Raw genomic sequence first — 26965 nt, forward strand, 5'->3', positions numbered from 1 at the left:
GACAGCATGTGTGCTTTATTGAATCTCAGGGGTTGAATTGACTCGGGACACTCGAAAGTGAAAACGTCTTATAGTATCGGACGTCACGTCAAATGACAAAAGTTGCAAATAAATCTGCGAGATTGAACAAAAAATATACTAAACGGCATGTACCCCTTGCCATCGCGCCGAAGGTTCGTTTTCGCAAAATTCGTAAACCTGGCAAATGCAAAATGAGTTTTAAGACGTTTTACAGTAACTGATTGAGGGAAGCCCCACGTGTGAGTGCGATGCTGACTCGACCCGGTTGGCACTGGTTCCCAAGGCTCAAAAGGACAAAATACGTGTTACCCTAACCAACAAATGTTGGCTAACCGTAAGCAGGCTCGTCAACCCAAGGATAAAATTTGCTATTGGTAACTGGAACGTGAGAACCATGCACGCTGCTGGAAAAGCCGTTTAGATCGCCTGGAAGATGAGAAGAGCAAAGATCGAGATATTGGGGGTCAGTAAGAGTAGATGGAATGGATCTGGCAAGACACGACTTATTACTGATGAGACTGTTGTGTACAATGGAAGGGATGATGATGCTTATATGCAGAGAGTAACCATCATGTCGAGAAACGTAGACGCATCACTCGTCAGTTGGTGTCCAACCAAGAGAGAATCATTAGTACAATATTTAACTCTGAACACACCACCAACGATTCAGACGAAACCGACAAAGACAATTGCTACAGAACATTCCGAAGCGGTAGAGAGGGAACACACCACACGAGGAAATGGCAGCCACGGTGTAGGGGAACGGTACGAGAATGGCGAGAGACTTTAAAAGTTTTGCGCTATGAATGGCTGAGCATTACAGGCGCACACTTTCCACACAAGATGATCCGTAAGCTGACATGGGTTTCACCAGACAGTAACACCGAGGAACACTGAAATTGACCACACACGCTGATCAACAAGAGGTTCAAATCGTTGGTCCCAAACACCAGAGTGTACAGAGGGACAGTCATTGCAAATGACCACTAACTGGCGAAGAACACCTTGAAGCTAAAACGGAAGAAAGCACCGAGAAATGAGCAACGATGGACAAAGTACGACATAGACAACATAAAATGTGGAGATCAAGAGACGCTTCTACATGAAGAAACTGGTATCATGCACTGAAAGTGGATGAACGACAGACAGGTGGACGGCGACAACATCAAGTCCATGAATGCCATTATGCATAGAGTAAGCATACAATGACACTGAATAGAGGTACTGGGAGTTGAGACCAAGTCAGAGAGGTTAAAGAAGAGGTACAGGAACGAATACGAAAAGAAGGACAGAGAGGTGAAGAGACAGATCCGGGAAGACAAAAGAGAGTTACCAGAGAACATCGCGCAAGAGGCAGTGGAAGCTGCAAGGAGTCAGCACATGAAAGCAGTGTATGACTTCACCAAAGTTACTGAGTAATCAGTGAAAGACCAAGACAAAGTGCGCCAGTGAAGGACAAAGACGGAAACATGCTCACCAACAAAGAAGACAGGCAGGACCGATAAAAAGAACAATTCAGCAAGGCCCTTAACCGTATGGAGCCAGAAAACCCAATGACAGAGGAAGACACAGAAGCATGACATTGCTGACGTCAGGACCGACCCACCTAGGGTTAGGGTTAGGGTTAGAAGCAAGCTGGCTACAGGAACAGGAGAAGTAAAACAGACGAAATCTTCATATTACGCAACATCATTGAACGTCCTTATACATAAGGGTCTATTATAAGGGGTCTTACAGTTATAAGGGGTCTTGACTAGGCACATAGGGAAAGCCTCTGGACCATTATGAAGTCAAACAGCATACCGGAGAAGATCATCAGAGTGGTGTAAGCCTTATACAAGAACTTTGAGTGCGCTGTCATTGATGAAGGCGATGCTACCGATAGTTTCAAGATCAAGACAGGAGTGAAACACACGTGCACATGCCCGGCTTTCTGTTCCTCCTCATCATGCCTCATCATTGATGGATCATGGGAAGAACGGTACGAAATGAAAAGAATGGTATCAAGTGGAAATTCAACATTAAACAAGGCGACCTTGATTACGCCAATGACATTGCATTGATCCCATGAACAGAAACGCAGATCAAGCAGAAGACCAAAGGAGAATGGAGAATGAAGCGGAGAGAGTGGAGAATTAAGAACGTACAGGTCTGAAGGTGAACATTAAAAAGTGAAAGATCCTCAGAATGAAGGCCAGAAATCAAGATAGCATTACGATGAAAGCAGAGCCAGTGGAGGACGTTGAAAAGTTTCAAAACTTGAGATCTTTTGTCTCTAACGTCGGAGGTGGGACTGTAGACCTTGGATAACAGACTAGCTGAGGAACATCTAGAACTCAAGCAGTATCACTCACTACATCAAATGAGTGAGAGTGTTCAAGACCTTGGTAACGAACGTTTTGATGTATGGCTCCGAGACGAAAAGAGATGAAAAGAAACTAGACGTCTTCCAAACCAAATGTCTGCTGAGGATACTGAAGATACGATGGCAAGAGCGCATTAGGAACGAGTTCGTACTGGAGAGAGCCGGGATGAAGACCATGGTGGGCGATAAAGCACGCAAAAGGAGATGGAAGTGTATCAGCCATATCCTATGGGAAGAGACCAACCACGACTGCCTGATAGCCATGACATGGGCCCCTGAGCGGAGAAGGAAACGCAGAAGGCCGAAGACCACATGGAGACGAAGCGTTGAGAACGAGAAACAGGCTGGCGGATTGTGAACGTGGTATGAGGTCTGGGCCACAGCCCCACCCTGTATATTTTTGGGTGGGGGTGTGCCGCTGGGAATTTGAAACCCTTACCCTATACCTGACCATGTTCAGCTGATTTTGCACCCCTATACTAGACTAGACAGCGAAATTCCCTACCCTATCCCAGACTTACATTTTTTCAGAACTTTGTCACTGTCAGTGTTCTAATGGAAAACGATGTGTCAACAACGATGCTGCGAATATTTTATTTACGTTTAGGAAAGCCTCTTTCTCTTCCAAGTTTCTATTCCTATTCTGGACTTAATTCGTCATACCACTGATCACTTTTCCGGCAAATGCTACCCATTTGTAGACCAAAACTCTGTGATTTCTATACCCTATTCCAGACTAAACTGCTTGAAAACCATACCCTTCACAGCGGCACATACCTATATAGCTCATATATCGGAGTGCCCCCCCCCCCCACGGGGGGGCCACAGCTAGCCATCGATAGGGCAGCGGGGAGACAGAGTGTGGAGGCGTTATGTGCCATTTGGCATGAAGAGGATAGGTAACAGTAAAATCTTAAAATGATTATGAATAAATTGCTCTAAACTACTTTGAAAATGGTCAGAGCTTGTTGTTCTCTGTGTATGCATTGTGGACCTATTTATGTTTTAGAAACAGGGAGCATTATGGGTCATTCAAAAACCATTCCCATCAATCTTTGCGAAATGACCTAGCGAAAAGTTCGCGTGACCAAAAGGATAAAAGGCGTTCATACAGGAAAACACCTCTTGAAAAGGTGTCAAAGGTAAATATTTCAAGAACATGGCTAATAAAACGCCGGATTCGTCAACTGCAACAAACAAGAAAGGAGAATACGTTCGTCAGCCGACTGCTTTTCGTAACTGGGTGACAGCTGATGGATCGAGCGGCTTCCCAGCCGAAGCAAATCGATATCATCTCTATGTGTCGCTTGCCTGTCCCTGGGCACACCGGGCTCTTGTAACACGAAAACTCAAAGGCCTTGAAGACGTTATTTCTTACACTGTGGTCGACTGGTTCCTTGGTGAAGAAGGATGGTCGTTTACAGATAGCAAGCCGAAATGTACCCTGGACACGTTAAATGGATGTCGAACGCTGAGAGAAGTGTATCAAATCGCCGAACCTGGGTATTCTGGCAGGGCAACGGTGCCTGTCTTATGGGACAAGCAAAAGAAGACGGTCGTAAGCAACGAATCCAGTGAGATCATCCGGATACTGAACAAGGAATTCAACGCCTTTTGCGCCACTGAAGAACAGAAGAAACTGGATTTGTACCCAGCTCACCTGCAGGAAAAGATCGAAGAGCTCAACGGTTGGATTTATCCGTGAGTTTAAACTATCTAGCGATCTGGTGATGCTATTAACTTTCAATTGGCTAAATAAATAATATGATTCAGACAGGATATACCCGTCAGTGTAATGAGCAGACTGGCAAAATAGGGCTGGGTCACGCAGGGCGTGGTAAACCCCAAAGCAAATACTAGAGCGTGCACGATTCACTTGGCATTGTGGGACTGACGAGCACGCACATATGGTTTGCTTGGCATTGTGGGCCAAAATTTAGGTGCTTCAAATTGCACATTTGAGGGTCTTTGTTGAGAGCATACCCCCAAATCCCCCCCCCCCCCCTCCCCCGCAGAAGCAGCCAGGCCTACAACTGTCCAGAAAGCTGGCTACACCCCTGGCAGGTAAGCCCCTCCGTTTATAAGGCTTCCCAAAACCCCTTACGAAGTTGTATAAGCCCAGGGCTTATAACCGGAATTTTACACACTGGGCATATATAAGACCTCAAAAGTGCCATGGTACATATAACATTTGGAGCTTGCTGTTATATGTACCCCAGCACTTTTGAGGTCTTATATGCCCACTGTGTTACGGTGCTTAAACAGGAAAAAGGACAGTAGAGAAGGAGCAAAAGGTGATGGGTTTTCACTTTTGGGTTGAGGCAGGATTGGCAGCAGCAGACAGAGTATCTAGGAGGAGAACAATCTTTCTGGTTCTATTCTCCTATATGGAGAGAAGGAGCTGATGACAAATTATGATTTTTTGACAAAAACTTATAATATCTCACAATATCCCAGGTTTTTAGGGAAATGTTTACTTGTCAAATTATAATCCTGACATTCTTTTTATCTAGAAATATCAACAATGGTGTTTACCGTGCAGGATTTGCCACAACACAGGAGGCATATGATGTCGCTGTGAAGGATCTCTTCAATGCCCTTGATAAGGTACAAGAAAGTATTATTTATTAATCTTCCAAATTTCCCATTTAAACTGTAACATAAAATTTATAGTGTGCCACTGGTCTTTAAAATTAAGCATAATCACCTATTTTTTTGGCTATACAGTATACTCCAGAATAAAACTATATACTATGGTACACAAAATAAGCTTATAATGTACGTACCTTATTCCATTGGGAGAGGGGGACAGGCCAGGGGGATCTGAATTTCCTACTTCCCACACCTTTTACTCCCAGTTTTAGTAGTTCCCATCTCTTAGTGTTTTTCAGTTGCAAAATATTTTGCAATGTTGCAAAAACTTTTCCAAGATCCCACCATCCTGGGAAATTTCTCTTCTCCTGCCCTCCATACAGTTCCTGCCCCCTTTCCTTCATGGTTTCCACCCCCTATCTCCCCCACCCCCACAGACCAGACCTCTTCACCCCATATCTTTCCTTTTTTTACATACAAGCTGTTATGGACTTTTCAAGTCACAGCGGTCATTTTGTCACCTTGAAGATACAAGTGTCAAAAGCCAGTAGTTAAGATCTAGGGGCGTGAACCAAGTAACTGTCCTCTCACACCTTAGGGAAAAAAATTTTCACCTTTAAATTTGGTCCAGCTGAGTCTTTTAAGCAACAAATTAAAAGGCCCTCTTTACTTTGCTCTTCCCCCTTTGGGCTTATATTGACCCATTACTGTTTGCACCCCCACCTAGAAATTCAAATTTTCAATAAATATCCACTTGTCTAATAAATCCCCTCCCCTCTGCCCCAATGGCTGCATGCCAGATGTTGCACATTTTCGGCTCAAATAGGGCAATTGTGAGGTAAGGAGGAAAAAAAACGATGGCATGCTCGACCAGAATTAAAATTCAAAAATTATGAACCAGTGAAAAAGTCATGGACTTCAACTATCTGGATTAAGAAAGGGTATAAAATGTCATTTTATGGGCTATTTAATAATACAGTCTGACCTCTATTAAGCGGCCACCCTTGGGACTTTGGAAAGTGGCCGCTTAATAGAGGTTGGCCGCTTAATAGAGGTAAAATATAAATTGGATAGGAATGGCAGTAAACATGATTTTATTGACTCTATATAGCAAAACGCTTTTAAAAAGTGAACATATATAAAGATAAATCCAAAATTCATTGTAACAAAACATCAAGTGCATTTCCAGCCCATGCATAGTACTAGCTCTAACACAGAGGGCACGTAGCCCGGGGGGGGACTCGCATATGAAAGTGACGGGGATGCTCGTCGTCTCGCTTAGGGGTGTAAATTTCGGACTTTTGGTCTCGCTTAGGGTGTTCCGGGGAAAAAATGCCCAAAACGCCAATATTTTTAGCCATAATGGTCTCGTTTAGGGTTACACACGAAGAAATATACAAATATAAACTCCATTCTTAGTTTTTTGGTATCTTTTAGGGGTCAAGAAAGGCTTGAGCCACACCCAGATTGGTCTCTTTTAGGGGTTCTTTTCAAAATTTCCGACGAGCATCCCCGTCCGTTTCATATGGGAGTCCCCCCCCCCGGGCACGTAGTTGAAATGTACAGTATTTCTTTGGCTTGATAATGTCAGAAAAATATGCAAAACATCGATGACAAGTTTCTTAGGCCTTTTTGCATTAACAGCTAGTATGTGCAAAAATTTAGCTCAATATATTTTACGGACAATTTATTTAATTATCATCTGTCACCATGCATTTCGCGTGGTAAGATAATTTGCTGGCCGCTTAATGGAGGTAAAAAACAATATAAATAATACACTTGCGATAGCAAAAAGGTGGCCGCGGCCGCTTAATAGAGGTGGCCATTGAATAGAGGTATCAAATACAGCAGTTTACTAACAAATAAGTCGGGACTTTGGAAAGTGGCCGCTTAATGGAGGGTGGCCGCTTAATAGAGGTCGGACTGTAATAATAATAATAATAATAATAATAATAATAATAATAATAATAATAATAATAAATATTTTTATAGCACCTATCCAGGCCTGCTTTAGGCACTTTACAAATATGTTTAAAAATTAATAAAAAAAAACATCACTAAAATCACAATATAATAAAATCAATAAAAATTCGTTAAAATTAGCTGAATAAATCTTAACAATTAAAAATGTGCATTAAAAGTAATAAAAAGTAAAAATCGCTAAGAATTTTAAGTAATTATTTAAAAAGATAAGTTTGAGTTTTGATTTAAAAGAACTTAAATTGTCATACGAGCAGATAAAAACAGGCAAACTGTTCCAGAGTTCAGGCGAGGAAACAGCAAAAGCTCGAGACCCATACGACTTGAGGTTATTGGTAAAATATTTTTTTCTCATTGTTTAACTGATCACAGGTAGAATCTATCTTGTCTAAATCACGTTTCTTGACTGGTGACACCATCACAGAGGCTGACGTTCGTCTCTTCACCTCCCTTGTTAGATTTGATATGGTTTATGTTGGACACTTCAAGGTAACGATAAAATACCAACTGAAGGTTATTTTAGATATAAAGGGGAATAGCCATGAGATGTGCACTTTTGAACCACAGGTGTTTCCTTGTTGCTGCCTCCAGTCCTTCATTTGAATTTCAAAAGAGCATGATTCAAGCCTTTTCAAGGTTTTCAAGGTTTCCGACTGCATTGATGTCATGTATTATCGGCATGCATGCATTAAAAATGGCAGCTTTGCCTTCATGCCTGCAGGAGCTCACCAGACAGATAAATTATCATTTTCTCATCAAAGAATGGTTATGGACCCCCTCTATTGTCCGACACCCCTCATAAGCAGACACTTCAAGCTAGTGCAGTGCTCGAAATTAACTTTTAGGTCTGGTCTTCCACAGGACGAGTAGGCTTAGAATTTACTGGTCCCAGGAGCAAAGCTACTTGTCACTCGTTACATTTTTTCCACGTGTATTAAATGCAATAAGTAATTTGCGCCTTCAGGTAAATACACGCCAAACCATGATCAAATTATTAAACACAACCATATAATTTGCATTTTTTTAGTAATTAAGCTTTCGTATTACAACAATTTCTCCGTTACACGTAAGAGCTGCAACATATATGCATCATTTGGCCGCGTGTGCCTTTAAGCAGTTTGAAAGTTATTTGTTCCGATCGTCAGGGAATATTGCGTGTTTTTTCTATTTAAAAATTCCCTGCAAAACTTGCAAAACATTAAGTTTTCTCTTTCATCAAACTGGAGCCATTTGTACCTTTCTTCCCACGATTCCCGAAACTTCCGAGTTTTTTTGGTCGTAGCTGCAGCAGGCATTGAAGGTGTTATATGATTTCTTGATTTTGCTTTTCTATAAATTAAGAAAGAACTGTGAACTTTGAACTTGTTTCGTTTGGACATTTCAACAAATTCTATTTTGGAAGAAAATATAGATGCAACCGAAATCTATCATGTTGAGCAAAACGAAAAGCCGCCATATTGCACCCCACGATGCATTTCATTTCGAGTAGAACCCAGACTTTTACCTGCCAAGAGAACGACTAGCATTTTTTTGCTCGTCGTTTCGAAACATTCGTTTTCGGAAATTCTTCGTTTGCTTCGACACTTTTGGTCAGTTTTAGTACGATACAAAAGCAATTATTTATCGGAGAACTGTAACCTTACTCGTCCAGAGGACTAGTGGCAAAAAAAGCTACTCGTTTTGGGCAATTTTCACTCGTTTTAGACGAGTGGACGACCGTTAAGTTCGAGCACTGTAGTGGGTCTTGATGACTACTTGATGGCCAGTTTTCAGTTATTTATCAATTATCAGCTAAACTTTTACCCATGTTTCAATTACCACTTTCATTGAACGGATCTTATAATGCAGTAGACAGTTCAAAAAATTGTCATTTCTCAGCTAACAGTTAAATTTTGGCTAATTCTTGGCTATCAGTTTATAATACTACAGTCACAACTTTGCTCATAGAGCCTTTGATTCTCTTGTGATATTACTTTACTTGCAGTGTAACAAAAAGCGTATTATTGACTATCCAAACATGTGGGGATTTGTTCGGGATCTGTACCAGACAGGTGGGATTGCCGAAACTGTGGACCCTGAACACATTCAAAAGTGTTATCAGGTGAGTCAGTAAAAGGTTAAGGTAAAGCCTGCTGTCGAGCCTAGTGGCTCATCAGGCCGGAGCTTATCCCGGTTTCTGTAGCATTAAGCGGCTAGGAGTACTTCTACTCTTCCCTGGATGGGATGCTAGTCCATTGCAGGGTTTCCCCCTAGCAGTAAATTCACCGGTACCCATTAATACACCTGGGTGGAGACTGAGGCACTATGAGAGTAAAGTGTCTTGCCTAAGAACACAACACAGTGCCCCGGCCAGGTCTCGAACCCAGACCGCTTGATCCAGAGTCCAGCACACTAACCATTAGGCCACCCTGCCTCCCAGTAGTGAGGTGAGTCAGTACTAGTCATGATAAGCATCTGATTTCTCCATAATCATAATGGAGTTATTAATCTATTATGGGGGAGGCAGGCTTAAAATAGGACTGCACTAGACTACAGATGGATTGATTTTGGTTTAAGCCCTGGCTGGAGTCATTAGCAAGGTTCTTTCTCTCACATTGCCTCTCCCACCCAGGTGTTTATATTGGTACTGGCAAATTTCATACTGAGGGACAGCCCTTAAGCATCCCATCCAGGGTGGAGTAGAAATTAACCCTAGTCATTTAATGCTAGTGACCTGGGATAAGCTCTGGCAAGATTGGACATTTTGTCGTGATGCAGACTTGGTTTTACCTTATTAATCTGTTACACAGATATTTTTTTTGGCATTCAGATGCATGCAGCGTGAAAAATGAAACTGATCAACCAAGGCAATAATCTTTGCTATTAAAGCAGTGTCCCTTATGCTAGTTTGAATTACTTAGTATTATAATAAAGAACAGCATTAAGTTTCTGCTTAGGTCTGACTGGCATGTAACTTAGTGAGTATATAAGGGAGGCATGGTGGTGAAATGGAAAGAACATTGAAAAAAAAGAGTCTGGGTTTTGAGCCCTGGTGACGCCCTGGCTGGGGTCACTGTGTTGTGTAGGACAAAGAACTAATTGCCCTCACATTGCATATCTTATCCCCACCCAGGTGAATAAATGGGTACTGACAAATTATTGGGGCAACCTGACAGAATGTTGGGGCCGGAGTAACCTGCAATGGACTAGTATCCCATTCAGGGACATAGCAATAGCAAAGCGCGCAAGGTCTAAAAATAGAATACAAATGAATATAACCACCACAAGGCTAAAAAAATATCAGCATGTTCTGAGAGAAATAGAAGGAATCTAGGCGAAGTTTTCGTTTTATAAAAGTGTTTAAGGAATATTGGCTGCTTTAGAAAGTGTTTTAAGATAATTGTCAGCCATTTCGTTTTGCTTGTCTGAGTCTTGTCTGAGTCGTGACGTCACTTGTGCGCTTCGCTATTAATACTCAGTTCCTTTGGTGGCAATCACACAACCTATTCGCTTTAGTGTAAGGCAGTGGGTTGTATTCTGGTTTGATGATGTAGTGTACGATGTATAGACTGTGTTGTCGACACAACTTCTATTTTCTTAGAAAATAGTCAGTTCTGAAACATTAGCAAAATACTTTGACTTACTAGATCTTTGTTCATTGCAGGAAAGTCAAAAGAAGATTAATCCATATGGTATTGTGGCTATTGGCCCAGACTTGGACTTCACCCTACCTCATGGCCGACAGTAAAGATCTAATCTTGTACAATCTAATCTTATATGTTTTCATTTAGTTTTCACTATGTATGGGCATGTGTTCTTGAGAATATATCTATATATGAGGCCTTCCAAGGGGGTTACTGATGTCGCTTTTTCGTTCGTTTCCAACCCACCTGTCGCCAATTTGGTGAGGGAAATGTTGTCGCTGTCATAAATATATTCCCTTTCATTGCTAGTTTCTGTCGGCTTATGGTGCTCTGGAACAAGATTGTCGTTACATTTTTAGCTATTTTGAAACAATGTTGCCTGTCGCCAAAACCCCTGGCCGGGGAAGGTCTCATATATGTTACAAGTATAGTTATTGGTATAATTAATATGTAAGTTTTTGTTTTCAAACTATATACCAGATATACACATTGTCAAAAAATTGTATTTTTCTGACCAACTAGATTGGGTGGGGTGCCCATCTACCAACTTTGGTGAAACATTATTACATGTATAGATAACATTTGAAGCTTTTGTTTTTTTGGTACGAATAAAACAATTGTTGTTGTCGTTGTTGCAAAATAGAATTTGACGGTACAACTTACAAAGTTGTTTTTACCTTTTTTACACAACTGTTTTTAAACTTTCGTGTACAAAATTATTCATGTACGTAAAGAATATTATTAATAAACTATGAAAGAGGGAAAAGGAGCCTGCTAATCTTAATTAACATTGTTTCATTGAATTCCCGGACATCGGTAGTCTAGTCACAGAAGTTGTAATAAATCTGCGAAATTGAAGATAAAAACATGCCAAAGCACTTGTATCCCTTTTCATCCCGCAAGAGGCTCATTTTTGCAAAACTTGTTAACCTTGGAAAAAAAATGCTTGATAAAAGATAAGGAATAAGTTTTGAAGCGTTTGCCTCATCAATGGCAAGTGTACCTTTGAACCAACTTTGCCAGATCTGGTAGCCTTATCGCGTCTTCCACGAGGAAAAAGAACGCGCTTTGCGTTTCTCTTGCGCGCCCACCCGGTGAGCCTGCCCGCATGCTCGAATGGTTCGGTTTATGTTCTTGAGCAAGACACTGTTTTTAATTTCGAAGTGCCCGACGAACTGTTAGAATAGGGGGTAACTAGGTTTGAAAGCTTCCCATCCAGAGGGATCCGGGTTATGGTGCGGCGATGTCGACCACGTCAGCCCGTCAGTGCTAACTATGCTTTAGGCCACTCTTAGGCATGTCTCATAAAGGGACTTGGATTTCTTTTTGCCCCTCGTAAGGCAAAGGGCTTCCACCATAACTCCCCACCGGACTTTGTACTTTGCAATCTGTTCAGCTTCACCCTACGTCTTTATCCCGATATTCTTCTTTTCTTTCATCACTGTACGTCTCCAAGACTGTTTTAGTCTTCCGTGTTTCCTTTTTCCCTGAGGATTTCATTTCATCGCCATTCTGGTCCTTCCTAAACGATGGCCAATCCAGAGGGTAGCAAAGGGTGGGTCGTGAACCTGTTTCACGCACAAATTTTCACAAAATTCACATGTCACGCATGACTTCAAACAGCAGAATTCACAAATCACGCGTCTTTTCTAGCTATTTGCACGCGTCACGGTCTAACTTTTGCCCTTTACACGAGTCACGCATTAACCCTTTGCTACCCTCAATCCATTTCCACTTCCTTCGTTTTATCGTGATTGCTACATCTCCCTGTCCAGTTCTTACAGATCCTCGTTCGTGATGACATTTGGCCAAAAGATGCCGAGTATCTTGCAGAGTCTTTTATTCACAAACGTATGCACTTTGGAAAGCAGAGTTTTGGTTAGTTGCCAGGTTTACGACCCGCATAGAAGTAATGATTTGACGTTAGAGTTGAATATCCTCAACTTCAGCTAACTTCGTCTTGAGGGGAAGGGCTCTTGCTTCCCTGGGGGGGACTCGCATATAAAAAAGACGGGGACGCTCGTCGTCTCGCTTAGGGGTGTAAATTTCGGATTTTTGGTTTCGCTTAGGGTGTTCTGGGCAAAACGCCAATATTTTAAGCCGTCAAGGTCTCGTTTAGAGCTGCACATGAAGAAATATAGGGGTTAAAGAAAAGCTAGAGCCACGCCCAGATTGGTCTCTTTTAGGGGTTCTTTTCAAAATTTCCGACGAACATCTCCGTCCACTTCATATAAGAGTCCCCCCGGGTCTTGCTTTCCCTGAGACCCCCCTGAGGCATGCTGGCTGTGCTTTCCTAATACATACGTGTAATGTTTTCTTCTTCTGTTCCTCCTGACATGCTCACAATGATTACAAGGTAAGTGAAGTTTTCTGTCTGTTGATATCCTCACTCCCAACGTCGAGAGGGTTGCCATCTCTAACCTGGATTCTTATTTCTCGGGTTTTCCCAGACTCTGGAGTGCTACCATCTTCTCCCGCATGTGTTAAACTTATGACTTAGAAGGAAGACATCGTCGTCGAAGTCTAGGTATTCTAACTTAAGTGTTAGAGTCCACTGCATACCAGTTCTTTCTGTTTCGTAAACTTGTCTGGTAACCCAGTCTAGGACCAGCAAGGAAAGATTTTGCGGAAGCAGGCACCCTTGGCTTACTCTGGAAAAGGGAAGTAGGAATCCCTAAAAAAAGATTGGGTTTAATGTATCATTAAATTCTTATTATATTGCCGTAGTGGTAAAACCTTAAAATAGCTATCACAAATTTGCTTTGAATTGCTTGAAAAATGGTCAAAAATCTACAATTTGAGCTCGCTTGCTGTTCCTTGCACGGGCACAGAGGGAGTGTCCGCTTAAAATTTACTGTAGTGGTGTTTGGTTCATTTTTTTTTTTTGGGGGGAAAAAGCCGGGGGTTAAAGGGGCGACGAGGGAGGAAGGAAGAAAAAAAAAAAAAAAGAAGGGGGGGGAAAAGGGAAAAATGTATGCATTGTAGACCTACTTTTTTGGATACGGGGAGCATTGTGGGTAATTCGAGAACCATTCCCACCAATCCTTGCGAACATGACTTAGCGAAAAACAAGTTCGCGTGACACTATCGTTCGGGAAAACACCTTGAATAAAGGGATATAATTTCAAAAACATGGCTGATAAACCGCCAGATTGGTCAACTGCAATAAACAAGAAAGGAGAATTCGTTCGTCCACCGTCTGCTTTTCGTAACTCTGTGACAGCTGATGGATCGAGCGGCTTCCCAGCCGAAGCAAATCGATATCATCTGTATGTGTCCCTTGCCTGTCCCTGGGCACACCGGGCTCTTATAACGCGAGAACTCAAAGGCCTTGAAGACGTTATTTCTTACACTGTGGTCGACTGGTTCCTTGGTGAAGAAGGATGGTCGTTTACAGACAGCAAGCCGAAATGTTCTTTGGACACGTTAAATGGATGTCGAACGCTGAGAGAGGTGTATCAAATCGCTGAACCTGGGTATTCTGGCAGGGTCACGGTTCCTGTGTTGTGGGACAAGAAAAAGAAGACGGTCGTCAACAACGAATCCAGTGAGATTATCCGGATGCTTAACAAGGAATTCAATGCCTTTTGCACCACAGAAGAACAGAAGAAACTGGATTTGTATCCAGCTCACCTGCAGGAGAAGATCGAAGAGCTCAACGGTTGGATTTATCCGTGAGTAAATTAAAAGCTGAAAATTATTCATGATGCTCGTTTGTGATAATTAATTGGCGATTGAAAGCGGAACACCATGGGTACGGAAATTTGGTAGGGGGAGGGGAGTCACAAGGCAACCCGAGCAGGGGGGGGGGGACAGAATGCCATCTTATAATACCCCAACTAAAGTTAACGTCGGCTTGTATGTTTAATATTGGACATCCATCTTATGGTCAATTGACAGCTGTCAAAACAAGGTATTCGCTGACAGGAGCCCATTACCCAGAGTGTACAACTTTGTTGTATTTGTGCAACGGCATTTTCACAAGTAAAGTTATTTTTAGCTAAGCCTTTCCCACAAAAATTACTGCTGCAGATGAAGTCAGCTACTACTTTGTAAAGAAATACAGAAATCATCGCTTGAAATGCTGTCAGAACACTTCCTTGCATGTATCTGCCATGTTAACTTTCCTGGTGGATGAGGTACTGTAGTTACGTATCAACAGTCTAATAATAATCGCTTCTGATTGGCTTTCCAATTTGTGGGAAAATCGTATCTAAAAATAACTTGACTTGTGAAAACGCCATTTCACAGGCTAGGCACAGTATGGAAGTTGCACACCCCAGGTAACGGGCTCCATCGTCAAACATCTATCCAACATACAACTCTAAATTGTTATAAAAAATCTTTTGACTTACACCACAGCCCATTGTTGCGCACCAGACAGCAAAGTTTAGCTGTTGCGGCCAATTAAACCTTCAAACCACCATAAAATCCCCTGGGTACGCATCAGCGGTCTCAAAATTGCCAACCCTACTTTGGCCTTCCATTTTGCTGCTGTACTTTAATAACAAAATGAAAAAAAGTAACTATTATTTCTCACAACATAGCAGGTTTTTAGGGTAATGTTTTTCTAGTCAAATTTTTAATCCTGACATTCTTCTTCTAGAAACATCAACAATGGTGTTTACCGTTCAGGATTTGCCACAACACAGGAGGCATATGATGCTGCCGTGAAAGAGCTCTTCAATAGCCTTGATGAGGTGTCAAAAATATTACATGTATTAATCTTCCAAATTCCCCAGCTAAACTGCATCATTATTCATAAAAAGCATGCCACTGGTCATGAAAATAAATACTCCAGTGGAGGAGGGGGAGGGGGTAGGAACAGGGATCTGAGCTTCCCACTTCCCATACCTATTACTCCCAGTTCCTGTACCCTCATTAGTGTCCCCACCTCTTAATGTTTTTCAACTGCAAAATATTGTGAAATGTTGCCAAAATATTTCCATATTTCTCCAAGATCCCACCACTGTGGGAATCCCACTTCCTGTCCTCTCTTTTCCTGGCCCCCTTAGAGTTCCTGCCCCCTTAACTCCCTTGATACAACCGTTTATCCCCCCAATATTGCTGATCACTTCACCTCATTTCTTTCATTTTCCACACACAAGCTGTTATTGACTTCCAAACTTTATCTCTAGTCACAGCAGTCATTTTCACCTTGAAGATACTAGTGTCAAAAGCCAGTACGTAGTTAAGATCTAGAGGAAAGGGCCCAGGTGATTGTCCTCTCATTCTTTTGGAAAGAAAATTCCCACCTCCAAATTCAGTACAGCCGACTCTTGTGAGCAAGAAATTAAAAAAAATCATCTTTATTTTGCCTTACCCCCGCCCCCATCTGGGCTCATCTGGATCCACGAACATAAGCTCCCAAGTTCCTCTTCCTAGAAATTCAAATTTTCAAAAAGTATCCACTCTCCAATAAATCTTCCCCTCCACCCAATGACTGCATGCCAGATAGGGCAGTTGTGAGGCAAGGGGAAAAATGGACGGCATGCTTGACCAGAGTTAAAATTCAAAAATTATGAACCAGTGAAACATTAAGTTAAACTTTGTGGTTAAAAAAGGGTCAAAAATTTCATTTCAAGGGCATAGGTTCAATATAGCACTTCTTTAACGATAATTTTAATTTTTTCTCATTGTCGTACAGGTAGAATCTATCTTGTCTAAATCACGTTTCTTGACTGGTGACACCATCACAGAGGCTGACGTCCGTCTCTTCACCACCCTTGTTAGATTTGATATGGTTTATGTTGGACACTTCAAGGTACATGTACTGAAAAACTAGCAAGGTTATTTAAGTTATAAAGGGGAATAGCCATGAGATGTGTTTGTTTTTAATGCCTTCTTCTGACAAACATTTTCTCACTGCTGCCTCCTCCTGTTCGTAGGCAGAAACTACATTAATTTTTTTAACCTACCCCATTAACGTACACTTAGAACTTCTAAGCATCCCCTTTTTCTGATCCCAAGGATGACAAATTTACCGGAGGTTTGTCTGTATTTTGATACATTTTGTACGAGGGCACTTTAAAGTGGACCACAGTTGAATTGACTTTTAAGCCAAACAAAGGTCCAAGAGAAGGCATTGAAATGTCTTTGAGTAGGTTTGTAAAAGTTTCCAATTCAATAATTTGCACAAGGTTACTTCTTTCACATGAGTTTTTAGAAGAACTTATGGCCTTCAGAGGTCCAACATTTCATAACATTCTAGGCAGTACGCAAGAATCCTTTTTCACTTGTGATGTGATTTTACTTGCAGTGTAACAAAAAGCGCATTATTGACTATCCAAACATGTGGGGATATCTTCGGGATCTGTACCAGACAGGGGGGATTGCTGAAACTGTGGACCCTGAACATATTCAAAAGCATTATCAGGTGAGTCAGCGTTAGTCATGATGAACATCTAATTTCTTCACAATGTAGAATTATTGAGTAATTTATCTATTATATATAATGGAGCAATGGTGGCCTAATGGTTAGTGTGCTGGACTTAAGGACGGTGCCTACTAATAACAAAGTATTTTTGCCCGGCCAATGACTATACAAGAAATGTAGATGTTACCAAGGGCTACTAAAATTCAAAAAGAAAATTGGGGGTAGCCACGCAAATTTTCGAGATAATTAGGTTTGAAATCTGGAAAAAAGTGCTGAAGTGGCATTTTAAAATAAAGTAAAACTAAATACAATTTCCTTGCAAATTTCATTTGAAATTGGTTTTTCATGAACAAAATCAACATTAAATATAACAATCTTTACAATAACTAACAAATAATGTCTTCGGAACTGCGTGATCCATGTTTTTATTAACAAAATAATTGCGTTTGAGCCATTTTTGACTCTAGCAGCTCTCACTTGCACGGCCAGAAAATCGGCCTAAATTTGTTTTTCACTTAATGAAAAATTAAACATGTGCTGTAAAGAGGTACCACTTACATTTTATAAAATAAAAAGTAGGGGTCACCACGCGTTTTTAAAAGTTATACCAGTTGTTTTCAGGTTCTGTGAAATCGCTTTTGGGGTTTGTTACATTTTTCCTATCCCCTCCCTAGCGAGTTGAATATTTGCATCTCGCGCGTGCACTACACCATTTGTCACGGTTAGCAGTTTGCAGGTAACGTTTTAGCGCTTAGCGATTTGTTTTTAACTGTTAATGTGAGCCATTTTCAGTGGTTAGCGGTCAGTGGTTACTGATATGTTGCTTTTCCGCTGTTCCTGGCTTAGGATATGTCCATAAACTGGATTTTGTCGCAGAGAAAACTTTCTTGATTTTAAGTCGCGCGCTTGTTCGCGTAGTTGAATTCGTCATTTTGAGCGAGCAAATTAATTAAAAGCGCGCGTGCCCAGTGTGATCGATGCATTGCGTGATGCGCAGAACAAGTGCGCAGTGGCAATAGGAGGCACCGTCCTTAAGATGGAGCAGTCTGGGCTCAAGCCCTGGATGGGGTCATTGTCATACCTACCAACCCCCAGAGTACAAAAATCTGGAGACATCCAGAAATCTTTGCATTGTAAGGATATCATTTAAGACAATGTATGAATACTCTCTGAAAATCAGACTGGGAGACTTGATGAATAGCTTGGAGACTCCCGGGAAAATCTGGAGAGTTGGCAGGTATGCATTGTATTGCCACCCACCCATGCCACCCAGGTGTATCAATGGGTACTGGCGAATTTAATGCTGGGTGTAACCTGTGATGGACTAATATCCCATCCAGGGAGGAGTAGAAATATTCCTAGTTGCTTAATGCTCCAGAAACTGAGCTCCAGCAAGAAATGGGACACTTATTGGCTAGCTCAAATTTTTATAAAGAAGAGCATTTAGTTTTTGCAGAAACCCATAAGGGTTGAAACGTGTAACTTCCTATGATTCGCATTGTACAAAGCGTTTGCACATTCGTTTACACTAAGTACCATATTTGGAAAATCACAAATTACTATACTTGGATTAAATTCACAGCGCGCGCTAGCTCGCGCTCGATGGCGTAATCTTGTTTTTGAACAAGCTTGGTTGAATAAAGTTAAATTTGGTTAAATTCTCCTGTTTCATCTTTTTGAAGTAGTCTGGAGAACTTCGCTTCGATACACTTAATGTATTTCTTTAGTTTCTGTAAGAAATTTAGGGCGTTTAGGACGAAATTCAAGCAACTTACCGCAAAACCAAAAATTATATGTTGCGTGTGTCATTACGTGTATAAAGCATTCGCGTACAATTCTTCGTGCTTCCAAATATGGTACTTAGCAAAATGAATATTCAAACGCTGTGCGCGCGCGTTACACGTTTCAACCCTTATGGGTTTCTGGTTTTTGATTGGTATAACTAAACTAGCTAAGGGAGGCATGATGGTGTAATAGACAGTACATATAGGATTACCAATAACCTCTGGGTTAGAGCCCTCAGCTAGGCTGGGATTGGGTCATGTTTCTTGTGCAAGACGCATAACTCTCACAGTGCCTCTCTTCACCGTAGTTTATAAATGGTTACTGGCAAATAGTTTGGGGCAACATGCAGTTATGTAATCTGCGAAGGACTAGCATCCAACATTCCTATTCACTTCATGCTACAGAAATGGCAGTCAAACGGTCTGCGTGAATGTTGTGCCAAATTGTAGTTCACTGAAGTGTAAGGAAGTGGGTTGTATTTCAGTTGTGTGATCATGCCATGGTGCTTTGTGAAGACTGTGTTGTTGACATAACTCCTATTTTCTTAAGCAATATTCAGTACTGCAACAAGTGAAAAATGATGCTTTCAACTTACTTGATCTTTGTTTACAAATTTCGTTGCAGCAAAGTCACTTGAAGATTAATCCATATGGTATTGTGGCTATTGGCCCAGATTTGGACTTCAGCAAGCCTCATGGCCGACAGTAATGATCTATAATCATTTTGTTTTTAAACTTCACATTGTTAAAAAAAATATATGTATTCTTGAACAAATAGTTATAGTTTTTTATTATATATTTTATGGGCACCAGACTAATAAGATCAGGTGCCCATCTACCAACTTTGGTGTAAAAGTATTATAGTTTATAATGGTGTATTTTTATTATATTATGTAAGCTCTCTTTTTTTGTTGCAAATAAATGTTGTTGTTGTTGTACAATAGAAGTTGTCGTCACCTTTCCTGCGCAAATTTTTATCTACTACATATATCCATCATGTTGTAGACTTGTTCCAATGTCCTAGTAAACTAACAACACCTAAGGTTTGGACTGCCCCTTAAGGGGTGTACAGGTCTATGATTTTTTAAAGTGGGATCGCACTGTGTCACACCTGTGGTACTTAACAGATTGTAATGCCGACATCCATGTTGTGTTTTACAACAGATGAGCAGTGAGCGTGGGGGGAGGGACAAGCCTACAAAATAGGTGCATAAATGAAGTCTTGTGTGCCAGCTGTCTAGCACTGGAAAAGAAAGATTTATGCCATGTTGATAATTTCTTCGGATTCGTGCATTTTTGCCCCATGATTAATTAGGTTTATGTTGTTGACTTAAAAAGTTATATCACAAAGGGGGGTCACGGGCACCCAAGGACCCCCCCCCCCCCAGCTAACACAGGGGTTCAAATTTGTTGGTGGTTTTGGACCTGATTGATCCTTCAGGAATTTGGTCTCCGCAGTGAAACTCATTTGAAGGGTGATCAAGTGCGTATACCTTTACTTTAGTGCACTTCGCCATAATGACCTTTGCCATGTGTTTTTGTTGAGGTGGTTTTATTGTTTGAATAAATTATTGGTGTAGAGTGACTATTCAAATACCTTGTATGGAAAATAAGAAACTAAGGAGAGACTAACTACATTGTTTTGTTTTGTTTACTCTTTTTGTCTTGTTTTGCCTTGCGGGAATAAGAGTAAGTCAAAGAAAAGGGGGAGTTGCAAATCTGCTGAGGGGAGACAAAAATCTGCTAAGGGTATCCGCGATCCACTTTGACACGGATTTATAAATGAACCATAAATAATAAAGCCAAATTTTAGTTGGGAATTTCAATTCGGGAAGATCTGTTATGTGTTCCATTTAAAGTTGTCCAGAAGAACCCCACATCTCGGTTGAGCCACGAAATTTGGCGTGACCGTAAACAGGGCCGTACCTAGCGGGGGCTAGGGGGCAGTTGCCCCCGCCAGGAAAACTAAATTTCTAACATAGTGATTGATTTTGCTAGGCTATTTCTTGTAGCTATATTGGAGTTTGCCCCCGCAACGGCGTTTAGCGGAGTTTGCCCCCGCAGACAAAAAATCCTAGGTACGGCCCTGGTAAAGCACTCTCCAACGGTTTTAAAACGCAAGTGGACGCAAGTAGTTGCAAGTTCAACCTGGGTACACACTTGCGTTGGGAGGCCAAATGGACACGTAAGTTTAGTCGCAAGTTTGCAAAAAGTCATTTAAAATGCTACGAGGTGCAATTGAGTATTTGAAGTAAACTGCAAAAAAATGCGTTGACTTGCGATGGGTGGCCAAACGGTGAAAAAATTGTGTTAACTTCAGTGCAAATCTGATCTCGACCAAGTGCACGCAAGTCCAGGCCAAACGGAGACGCAAGTTTTCAACTTGCGTCTACTTGCGTTACCGTTTGGTCAGGGCTTTATAAAAGGCAAAAGCCCTGGAACTGGAATTGGTGCAAAAAATGCAAAACAGTAAATGGAAAACGCATTCACCGTCCCGACCAAAAAAAGTTTTTTTTCCATTTAAATCTCAAACGAAACGCAAATCACGCAAAATATAATCAATCAAAATAAATAAAAATATACTTACTCCCTGGACAAGCTGCCTTACCCCCTCTCAACACCTGGCTTTGCAACTTTTTATCTTCTTTTTTCAAGAAGTCAGTTCATCGTCAACATCATTGGCAATCACCAGTCATCAACCAGCATCACTATACTGAAAGGAGTCTTGCGACGAAACAAATTTTTAGGAAGCAGCCTACCCTTTATATTTCGACACTTTTTGCAATCACAGAGTGCTAGCTTGCTTTTAAGGAAATACCCAACATCTATATATCAAATTAAACTGCAAGAAACACTCTATTAAACTCTGTAAACAGAAACTCTTAATTGTTTAATCCCTATGAACTATCCGGAAGTATATCTTTATCCCCCAACTGCGAACACACTTATTTTGTGGAAAATTTTAAAAAAGAACACGACACTTTCGATTTTTGCAAACATGTTTCGGCAGAAACATTTTCTATCTTCAGTGTGATTTGAAGAAGGTTTACAATAAAGTATAAATAGTTAAGAAAAACGAAAAATGAAAGTTTGTTTAATTTTAATATTTTATTTGCTTATTATGGTTGCTGTTTTAATAATAATACTAATAATTAAAGAGACAAGATAAGCAAGGCTGACACTACGTAGAAATGAAAAAACCTTAACGGGACAACGACATGATAGAGTCCAAACTGAAAGTCAAAAATGCAAACTCTGGACAGCTGTTTCGACCTGATTGGGTCTCTTCAGCAGAGTGTATGCCGCACAGAATAGAACAACCAGCGCAAAGACAGTTGTCTATAAAGTGCTCGTGGTAATGACAATCCGGATGGGCTCAAATTCAAACACTCGCCCATTGATAACAGCCGCGTGACTATTACTCAATAGGTCAAGAATTCGAAATATCATGTCGTTGTCTCGATAAGGAAAGTGAGAATAGACAGAACTATCCTTACACTGAAAACATGGACAAAACCATGTGAAAAACAACACTGCAAACATGGATAAAACCATGTGAAAACAGTGAAAATGTACAGCAAAATGAAAAATGAAAAACAGTGAAAATGCTGTACATTTTCACTGTTTTCACATGGTTTTATTTTATTTTCACATGGTTTTTTTTTATTGGTTTTTTTTTGAAAACAGTGAAAATGCTGTACATTTTCACTGTTTTCACATGGTTTTATCCATGTTTGCAGTGTTGTTTTTCACATGGTTTTGTCCATGTTTTCAGTGTAAGGATAGTTCTGTCTATTCTCACTTTCCTTATCGAGACAACGACATGATATTTCGAATTCTTGACCTATTGAGTAATAGTCACGCGGCTGTTATCAATGGGCGAGTGTTTGAATTTGAGCCCATCCGGATTGTCATTACCACGAGCACTTTATAGACAACTGTCTTTGCGCTGGTTGTTCTATTCTGTGCGGCATACACTCTGTTGAAGAGACCCAATCAGGTCGAAACAGCTGTCCAGAGTTTGCATTTTTGACTTTCAGTTTGGACTCTATCATGTCGTTGTCCCGTTAAGGTTTTTTCATTTCTACGTAGTGTCAGCCTTGCTTATCTTGTCTCTGTATTTTTATTTTTGGCTGATTAGAGCTGTCGCCAGCTCCTACGTACACAGCAGCATTTTCGTCCGCGGTCCCTTGCTTTCTATTGTCACTAATAATTAAAACAGCAACCATAATAAGCAAATAAAATATTAAAATTAAACAAACTTTCATTTTTCGTTTTTTTTTTTTAATAAATGTGATGAACTTGTTAGTTTATCCAACGGATATGAAACGCTTCTTGCGTGCAAACTTTGAAGAGGCCTGATCGATGATGGCAAAATTGGCCTGTGATCATACATATACGTTCTAATTATTACTATTATTATTGTAATTTTCTTAACTATTCATACTTTAGTGAAAACCTTCTTCAGATCACACCGAAGATGGCAGATGTTTCTGCGAATAGGCTTTTATAGATTGTGCTAGCATAATTTTTGGCATAATTGGAGCTAAAAAGCATAATTTGTGAAACGAGCACTGCCACGGCATAATTAGCAATTTTTAGCACTTTTTGGAGCATAAATTCATAAAATGTAGTAAATATGGTGTACTTTCTACAGAAATAAATGAAATTTAGGTAGTTTGTTCTTGTAATGCGTGTTTTAGCTATACAATTGTGATTGTTAAGTCGTTGGAGGCATTTTACAAACGGTTTAGAGATGCGAGCAGCTAATTTGGACAGCTGACGGCAGTGATAAACTGCCATAAACACAAATAAATTTACAACAACAGTTTATTTAAAAAACATCATAATTTGGTGTCGTTATTGCGCACCTCTATGTATAGAATCTACGTCATTTTGTGAGCATAATTTCGGAAATCAGAAGCATAATTTGGGAATTCTGGCATAATTTTTGCATAATTTGGCAAAATTTTGAGCACTGCTAGTAGCATAATATGCCACTTTTAGGAGCACAATCTATAAAAGCCTATCTGCGAAACATGTTTGCAAAAATCAAAAGTGTCGTGTTCTTTTTTAAAATTTGTTTAATCACTATACATTATCCACCATCTTTAAACGTTGAACTAGACGTCTTCCAACATCACTTAAACATTCTTAAACTTAACGGGGCATCACTGGGTAACCGGCAACAGATCTCTTTTGCTACATTTATATGTAAATTGTCCATTTCAGATCATGTAATACCCTCTAGAGAATTGTTCTTTTGTTTATCTGGAAATTATTCATTCATTTCCACGTGAATTTGTTTGAAGTTGAAAGAAATAATCCTCGATCAAGGGTAACACCACGTGGTCTGAAATAGGACAACAACCAAACGACGCTAAAAAGGTTTTTTGGTGAATTTTTGTTTCGTGACCTTCCAAATTTCGTACACAAACGTCACGGACATAATTCACGAACATTCAACCAACGGGTTGGTACCCAGTCCCCCCAAATTCCACAGCAGTTGCCTCGGGTTTTCATTCCAACTCTTGGTTATTTATCCTGGTTATTCACTTGAACTTTTTTCCTTTAAACGCCCAAAATCAAAAATGAAGAATGCACGTACAAGACAGAAAGGATCCCGTCGAACAATCTGCGTCGTAGCACTCATTCCGACGTTAACTGTGGTGATTTTTCTCGTCGTGTGGAGACCGCTCTTGCTTCCGTATTTTTTCAGATACGCAAGAATGGTTATTTCAGAATTTATGAATGATAAGCAGAGGTTTAAGGATAATCAACTGCAGTTGGCTCTTAAGGAATGGAGAATGTATCAACTTGAAACTCGGTTTGGCCAAGATTGGTGCAAAGAGAACGTGAAACCAAGAAGCGATGTCACATGGCTAACCGCCATGGTCAATGATGACTTTGCGGTCCCTGCATTAGTTCTTGGTCACTCCATTCGTACATTTTCATGCCAGAAAAACATGATCGCGTTTATTTCAGAAAGGGTGAGTGAGGGTACACGGAAAGCGCTTCAGAGCGTTGGTTGGAACACTCGTTTGGTCGAAGAAATGGACTGTAACTGGCTTGATGCTAAATTGGGAGGTGACCGCAACAGTGGGTGGTTTGGCAAGCCACTTGGACACAGAATAAAGGGAACACACACGAGGTTCCACGCATGGAACTACACACATTTTTCCAAAATCATTTATGTCGATGCTGATTACATGTTGATGACAAACATTGATCACTTGTTTGACATTCCAGATGACTTTGCTGCCGCCCCTTGCTCCAGACCAGGTGTGCTAGATCCATGCTTCAATGCAGGTCTCCTGGTTTTCAGACCAGACACCAAGTATCATCAGGAAATTATGAACCTGTGGTGGGAAACAACAAGGAAAGATACGTGTCCTAATGATCAAGTTTTGTTATGGCATTATTACGCTGACGCTGACAACTGGAAGGCACTACCCTATGCATTCAACATCAGGCGCATTATCTATAGACCATTAAACTCGTTCCATTTTGCTTGCTGTCGGCCACCTAAGCCATGGTCAGCAAAGTGCAGACCAAGCAGGAAAGAAGCCAGAGGTTTTGATGGACCAATTTTAATTCCTGATGATATGGTATTAATTTTCTGGAAGAATTTCTATGAACTGCTAAGGAAGTATAACTTGGACAGTTGGTGGAGATCTACAAAGTTCTTTAAGTTAGACCAGGAGTTTGGCGTTGTTCCTTATGCTGACTGCTGGAAAGCCGAGCTACAGAAACAGGAGTGATGTGTAATTAATGGGATCTCCTAGATTCTCATTGCTTGTACAGAGGCCCTGCCAGGGGGGGTTCCCGTGTCGCTTGTCTAAATTTTAAAATGTGCTGTGTCGCTGTTTTATCGCTCTTTATGTCGCTGTCGGTAATTATATTGACGGAAAATTGCTTGTCCTTGTCCGAATTTAAGTTTTTCCAAAAGGGTTGTCGTTTGTCGCAATTTTATTAGTATGCTGTCGCTACTTTTTGGGCCATGTCGCTTGTCGGAATTTACCCTGGCAGGGCCTCTGTACAAAACAAAGGTTTTTATTTGGTCTTATTCACAACCCTGGTTGTAGTCAGTCATTCTTTCATGTGGCATACATGTACTTTGCAGTTAAAGCAGTGACCAAGTGCAAAATGTGATAACCTGGGTATCAAGCATTCCTGTAGGTAACAAGCGAATCACTGAATGATGAGTTTTCTACTTTTTGGTTGGGTGTTGAGTTTTCCTGGCTGCATGAAAATTGGGGTGAAGACATAAAAATGGGAGAAGCTCACCCTGTCCTTTTTCCCCCGGGGGGGGGGGACTCCCATATGAAAGTGACGGGGATGCTCGTCGTCTCGCTTAGGGGTATAAATTTCGGACGTTGGGTCTCGCTTAGGGTGTTCTGGGGAAAATGGCAATATTTTTAGCTGTCAGGGTCTCGTTTAGGGTCGCACATGAAGAAAACAACAAATATGAGTTCTTTTTTCCAAATTTTGGTATCTTTTAGGGGTTTAAAATAGCTTTAGCCACGCCCAGATTGGTCTCTTTTAGGGGTTCTTTTACAAATTTCTGACGAGCATCCCCGTCCCTTTAATATGGGAGTCCCCCCTTGGGCTTTTTCCCCATTCTTTTTTGCCCTTGCCTGAATAGCTTCATGTCCTGCTGGAATGCTTGCTATGCAAGCTAAAAATGTGAGTGAGTATAAAAGTAGGGCCCGAGTTAGAGAATAGAAAGAGGAACAGTGGTCTTAATTGTTTATACAGGATTTTATTGTAAAATTTACTTTAAAAGCACCAATTTATGCTAGGTGATGAATGTAAAATCTAAGGTGCCATTTGACAAAACAACATTTAAACGCAACATATCAGTTCAGTTTGCACCATCCAACATGCTGCAAAATATTGCAACAGGGTGGCCAAACACTTGCAACATGTTGTGCAAAACAATGGTTCCCTTTCTTGTCTTCAAAATGTTGCATGCCTTTGGCCAGCACCTTAACAACATCTCTCAGCATGACCCAACGATGTTGCGATATGTTGCGTGTTGCATCCGTTTGGCCCAGGCTTTACGTTGTCTACTAATTTAACAATTAGGTTGCAAACTCGAGAATAACAGATTTAAATTCCAGGTTCCCCAAATCATTTCAGAAATTAATTCATTTCATATAAAAATTGAAATTCCATAAAAAATGTGGGGGAATCAGTGGGGGGCGGGGGGTCATCAAATCAT

The 26965-nt window shown here is 40.8% G+C and overlaps 3 protein-coding genes across 5 annotated transcripts in view; all 3 read left to right on the plus strand.

Annotated features, from left to right (window-relative positions):
* The first annotated feature begins 3445 nt into the window (after positions 1 to 3445).
* On the plus strand, positions 3446 to 11451 carry LOC144632470 (glutathionyl-hydroquinone reductase YqjG-like). The gene is made up of 5 exons (XM_078491136.1): positions 3446 to 4087; positions 4900 to 4993; positions 7331 to 7447; positions 8943 to 9059; positions 10602 to 11451. The coding sequence occupies exons 1-5, from the start codon at positions 3546 to 3548 to the stop codon at positions 10683 to 10685; spliced, it is 954 nt and encodes a 317-aa protein (XP_078347262.1). The 5' UTR covers positions 3446 to 3545; the 3' UTR covers positions 10686 to 11451.
* Positions 11452 to 13713: 2262 nt separating this feature from the next.
* The window catches only part of LOC144632469 (glutathionyl-hydroquinone reductase YqjG-like), a 60725-nt gene continuing 47473 nt past the window's right edge, over positions 13714 to 26965 (plus strand). The window contains exons 1-5 of one of the 3 annotated variants that reach the window (XR_013566896.1): positions 13714 to 14255; positions 15188 to 15281; positions 16229 to 16345; positions 16841 to 17063; positions 17980 to 18399. Coding sequence is in view for 2 of the 3 variants with exons in the window: in XM_078491135.1 (XP_078347261.1) it covers positions 13714 to 14255; positions 15188 to 15281; positions 16229 to 16345; positions 16841 to 16957; positions 19367 to 19450 (954 nt within the window). In the remaining variant the exon portion in view is untranslated. Of the gene's footprint in view, positions 14256 to 15187; positions 15282 to 16228; positions 16346 to 16840; positions 17064 to 17979; positions 18400 to 19366; positions 19688 to 26965 lie in introns of those variants that run through there. The other 2 variants (XM_078491135.1, XM_078491134.1) reach the window with 2 other exon arrangements.
* On the plus strand, positions 24243 to 25646 carry LOC144632891 (glycogenin-1-like). The gene has a single exon (XM_078491647.1). The coding sequence runs from the start codon at positions 24333 to 24335 to the stop codon at positions 25500 to 25502; it is 1170 nt and encodes a 389-aa protein (XP_078347773.1). The 5' UTR covers positions 24243 to 24332; the 3' UTR covers positions 25503 to 25646.

The sequence above is a fragment of the Oculina patagonica genome, chromosome 12 (genome assembly GCF_052425735.1).
Source record: "Oculina patagonica isolate OP01 chromosome 12, crgOcupat, whole genome shotgun sequence".
Lineage (NCBI taxonomy): Eukaryota > Metazoa > Cnidaria > Anthozoa > Scleractinia > Oculinidae > Oculina > Oculina patagonica.

Bases quoted from the DNA above. Each gene is read 5' to 3' on its own strand.
- LOC144632470 (XM_078491136.1), top strand. From the start codon at position 3,546: ATGGCTAATAAAACGCCGGATTCGTCAACTGCAACAAACAAGAAAGGA. The intron at 4,994-7,330 runs GTACAAGAAAGT...AACTGATCACAG, and splicing joins TCTTCAATGCCCTTGATAAG to GTAGAATCTATCTTGTCTAA. The intron at 9,060-10,601 runs GTGAGTCAGTAA...TGTTCATTGCAG, and splicing joins ACATTCAAAAGTGTTATCAG to GAAAGTCAAAAGAAGATTAA.
- LOC144632891 (XM_078491647.1), top strand. From the start codon at position 24,333: ATGAAGAATGCACGTACAAGACAGAAAGGATCCCGTCGAACAATCTGC.